This window comes from Condylura cristata, unplaced genomic scaffold (genome assembly GCF_000260355.1).
Source record: "Condylura cristata isolate star-nosed mole 26May11 unplaced genomic scaffold, ConCri1.0 scaffold00022, whole genome shotgun sequence".
Classification (NCBI taxonomy): domain Eukaryota; kingdom Metazoa; phylum Chordata; class Mammalia; order Eulipotyphla; family Talpidae; genus Condylura; species Condylura cristata.
Genome location: NW_004567123.1, coordinates 29,509,430 through 29,514,206, shown reverse-complemented (window position 1 = coordinate 29,514,206; position 4,777 = coordinate 29,509,430). Strand labels below are relative to the sequence as shown.

At 56.3% G+C, this 4,777-nt stretch overlaps 1 protein-coding gene across 1 annotated transcript in view; it reads right to left on the bottom strand.

Moving 5' to 3' along the window:
- EYA2 (EYA transcriptional coactivator and phosphatase 2) overlaps window positions 1–4,777 on the bottom strand; it is a 124,648-nt gene that overhangs the window by 10,132 nt on the left and 109,739 nt on the right. The window contains exons 10-12 of the mRNA XM_004687449.2: window positions 4,082–4,140; window positions 3,203–3,363; window positions 727–841 (exon numbers count right to left, since the gene is read on the bottom strand). Coding sequence (XP_004687506.1) covers window positions 727–841; window positions 3,203–3,363; window positions 4,082–4,140 — 335 coding nt within the window. The remainder of the gene's footprint in view (window positions 1–726; window positions 842–3,202; window positions 3,364–4,081; window positions 4,141–4,777) is intronic.

Here is a 4,777-nt window from a genome sequence, read left to right as displayed (position 1 = left end):
TATGCACAAATAAATAAATCTTAAAAACAAAAAAACAAAAAAACCACATGTTTATTGCAAGGGCATATGCAATTCATATTTACTCACTTAAGTAACTGTAGGGGCCTTGTGGTCTAGTCAGTGTCCATGGAACAGGAAGAGGTGGAGATTGGGGTAATCAGGCGGGTACAGGCTGGTCCTTATGGTTTTGAGAGAACCCAGACACCTGAAGCTGTGGATGACTTTCCTGAGTCTTTGGGACAAACTATGGGGTCAAAATGCATCAGCAGGATGAACTTGGCTTATGGGATGCCACGTGGTCGTCACTGCTGTACTGGGACACATGATTTTTCGATGTTGGCACGGGGGGGTCATTGTTATCTGGCCCATATGACCTTAAGAGCAAGAGGCAAAAATTTTGTTGGGGGGGGTCTTCTCCCCCCACTAGGTACTTGTCAGATGGTCTGTGCCATAGTAGAAAGTGGGTCTCAGGAGATGATGTTGTGAAGGGCAGCTGAGAATGGCACAAGATGGACATATACATAAGGATCTTAGCTCTGCTGGCCCCTGAGGAGTCTCTCAGCTGTTTGCTGGGCTCTGACACCAGGAGCCCACCTCAACTTTGTCTGAGAAGTCCAGGAGTGAGCACTGGGTGAGACCAGTTCCCCCGAGTGTGGACACAGAGGAGCCACCGCTCTTGATTGGGAGAAAACCCAGGGGCACGGAGGAAAATGGGGTTCCACCTACCGGGAATTGATGAGGTTTAATGCCTTCAGGGAGTGGGTCAGCCAGAGGTCAGTCAGGGCCTCCAGCTCAGCTCGGAGCTGTAGCCAGGTCTCTCTCTTGGGAGCGCCTATCAAGCCTGTGGACAAAGGAGATAAAGCTGCTTTCATTGAGGAGGCCTGGGGGGGGGGGCTGGGGAGGGGACTCTGGGTATAGCTGCTTGGGGCTCAACGCAGTGACACTCGGGGTCATCTTCAACCCAGCTCGCGTTTGCTGGTCCCAACCCGCAGCTGTCTCCCCCCGCTCCTGGCCGGTCACCTCCCCACTGATAAGGGCGGCTCTTGAGTGGTGCAGACAGTGCTGCTGACACTTTCCGTGGGTGAACGCACGGCCGACATTAGTCCTGTGAGCTGGGCGGCAGCCTCGGCTCCCTTTCACACGCAGAGAAAACGAGGCCTGGGGTCTAATAACCCCCTCAGGGTCACACGGGGGGTTAACCCAGCGACAGCCTCTGCTCCCGGCCCCCACTCGGGTGGGGCTGTGGTGAGCGTCTCTCCCCACGCGGAGTTGCAGGCATCTCTTCAACACGCCTCTGAGACTCTTGGAATCTGGGGTGTGTGGGGGCCCCTCCCCTGACCCCCCAGGCAGGGGGCTGCAGCCCCGCCAGGCCAGTTCTGTGATGCAGAAACTGCAAAGGGAGAAGGAGCAGGGTAGGGGCCCCGCTGGCATCCTGCCAGCCCCTCACCTGTTCACACATTGGGTAATTTCCCCTCAGTTTATGGGTGAGCAAAGCAGCCTGACAGATGCCCTGGGCATTTCCTGGGGCTTAACCTGGATGGGGAGCAGGTGGCCCTCACTGGCCGACTCCATCCTGTCCCCCCTCCCCCATTCCCCATTTCAAGCACGCCTGCTCCCCTCCACCTGCTCCATGTAAGGGCATGTGAGCAAGCAGAGACCCTGACCTCACCCCTGTGGTGGACACTGGATGTGAGGGGGCAGTGTGGCCAGGGCAGAAAGGCTGGCCCGCGACTCCACTGTGGCTCTGTGCCGCAGCTGTGTGAGGCTGGGCAGGTTACTTCACCTCTCTGATCTCAGTTTCTACTTTCACCCAACCTGGGTCACAAGAGCACCTATCTCTGAAATCCCATAAAGAATTAATTATCAGCCGAAAACTCTTTCAAACAGAGCCGGGCAGCGAGGAAGCGCTCAATAAGCATTCACAATTGCCAGCTGCGTTAGGACCAACAGGAGAGAGAAAACCCGACCAAAGGAGCCGGCAGGCTACAGGGGGATCGGAGGACGGGAGAAGCTGAAAACTCCCCCTGCCTCCTGCGTCTGTTACCACCTCCAGCGAGCCTCTCAGTAACCCAGGGAAACAGAACTGTTTTTACCCCCATCTCATAGACACAGGCTCAGAGAGTGTAAGGTTTTGCCTGAGGACACACAGCCAGGAAGTGCAGGGACTGGAGGGAGTTCCTGTACAGTTTGAGAACCTAAATCCATCCCAGGAAACTACTCCTTTTGCAGGGGTGAGCTGGGAGGAGGTAGCTCTGAGGCTTCTGGGGCCGAGGTGCACGTGATGGGGTGCTGTGAGCCACCCACTCAGACCTTTTCCCTAATTTAGGACCAGCAGCTGCTTCCAGACATCGTGACACTCAAAAACACCCCCAAAAGCCGCCTGGGAAGAAGCATTAGCACCTCTTGCTAAGAGCTATTGGCTTGGAGAATTCTGGAAACTGTAACCCTGGCTGGCGGTTACCAAGCCAGCCTGGTCTCCAGCCCTCCCAGGCCTGGTCGGCAGAGATGCACAGCTGCCCCAAGGTGGGCCGCACCCTCGCTGGCATCAGAGTTGCCCCGGGAGCACCAGGACCCATCCCGCAGCAGAGGCTGGGGCCGGGCTGGGAAAGGCTGGACTGGAAAGGCCTCAGGTGCTTCCTAGGAGCCCAGCCTCTTCCCCTGCTGTTTCCTCAGACCACCTGAGCATCTTGTCAACAGTGCAGGTTCTGATCAGCCGCCTGGTAGGGCCCGAGGCTCTGCAATTCTAACAAGCTCCCAGGAGGGCCCTACGGCTGGCCCCCAGCCCCGAGTCTGACCGCCCCCACCCCCAAGCCCTGTCCTCAAACACAGGGTTGAGGCGGGGCATCAGAACCGCCTGGAGGGCGTGTTTCAGCACAGCAAGCTGGCTGGGGTCAGGCCTGAGGGGCCAGGAGACCTCCATGTGTAGCTGGCTCCAGGTGACGCTGATGCTGGTCTGAGGCCCACACTTTGCGAACCGCGTGGTCAGACACAGTAGGGGACGGTCAGCTCCCCCACCCCGGCCATTTGCGGGACCTGCACACTGGGGCAAGGTGCTCAGAATGCGACCGATGCCCTCAGCGTGCCCCTGGCACCCGGTGTCCTGAGGCCCGCATGGGCGAAGGGCCCCGAGCCTCCGGGGGCAGAGGCGGCACCCCCTGTCCGGCAGCCACCCCCCACTGAGGCCCCGCTCCCCTGCGCTCACCCCCGACGTTGTTCCTGTAGGTGTTGTACATCTCCTTCACCCGCCGGTAGCGGAAGGCCAGCTTCCTCATCCAGTCCACGCCGCCGTGTACCCCGGAGCCCAGGCACAGGTTGGCTCCGGGGGCCGAACTGTGGAAGCCATCCGCGGAGAAGTTGTACGTGCTGGAGAGGGCGGAGGGAGGGAGGGAGGGTGATGTGGGGGCCTGGGGGCTGCATGCCAGAGGTGTCCTCCTCGGTGCTTCTAGGACCCCTGGTGTTTGTGGGTGCTGTGTGAATGGGCCTAAGGGAACTTCCTGAAGAACAGCAGTGTTATTTTGCTCTTGGAAGAACAATACCAACTATGAGCTTGCGGACACCCTGGGGAGACCTGCGTGTCCCACCAGGAGCAGGAAGCAGGGCCGGGTTCCTGTTATTCCTGCCTCCCGCTAGCGGCTGTGTGAGGTCTGGCAGGTCACTTAACCTCTCTGTGCCTCCCTCTCCCAGCTGTAGAAGGGGAAGAGGACAGGGGCTTCATCTAGTGACCGTGAAGGTGCACTGAGGTAAACCATGTCAGGTACTGGCCTGGTTTTTTTTTTAAGTAGTAGTATTTTTTAATGAGGATGCCAAGCTCTTAATAGTGGTGATTCTGGGATGGGGCTGGAATTTAGGAAGCAGGAAAAAAACTATTGGGAGATTAAGCTAAGCAGAGTCAGGGGCAAGGTGTGGGAAGTTCAGCCTCAGGGATTTGAAGGGACGGGAAGAGACAGGAGGTGAGAGGGAAGAGACTTGGTGGCGGTGTTGGAAGTCTGAGAGACACAAGCCCCAGGTTCTGTTTGGAGGCACCAGCTGGCCCTCCCCTTTCCCGAGAGAAGGGACCTGACTGAAAGGGACATTTTCCTACCTTAGGTCCTGGCCATTGTCATCAGATGAGACATCATCAACATGGATCTGGTCACAATCCTGTGAAGAATTTGGCAAAAAGGAAAAACATCAGTGGTGAACCCGATGCAGCTTTTAAGAGCTGGTCATTAGAGGCGGGTGGTGTGAGCACCAGCGGCTGGAATCGCAAGTCCTGAGTTCTAGTCCCAAATTGGCCACTTCATAGATGTTTCTTGAATTAAAAAAATAGGCCTGAGGGCCCTCCCTGGTGGCCCAACGGGTTAAAGCACAGCACTATAAAGCTCTCCACAGTCCCTGCAGCACGAGTTCAAGCCCCAGCCAGGGAGTGACCCACATGGCACAGCAGACCTCTCCTCTCCTGCCCACTGCTCCCCTCAGCAGTGTATTTCAGTCAATCCACCTACCCTTTCCCTACTCTATCTCTGGTGAATCCTCTCACCTCTGGCCACTATCCCCGTTTTTGTATGCATAAATAAATAAAACCAGACCTTAATGGATACTTCTGAAATAAATTAATGGGGAACTTGGTTTCTAGGAGAATAAATACACTGAGCTTGTGGATTCTCTTTTACCTTATGAATCCATTAACTTATTAAAAAATTGTTTTTACTGAAGCAACGCTGACTGACAACATGCCCTGAGGTCATGGAGCACAAGGGTGTACCCTCCTTTACAGGCCCCACAGCTCCACAGCCTA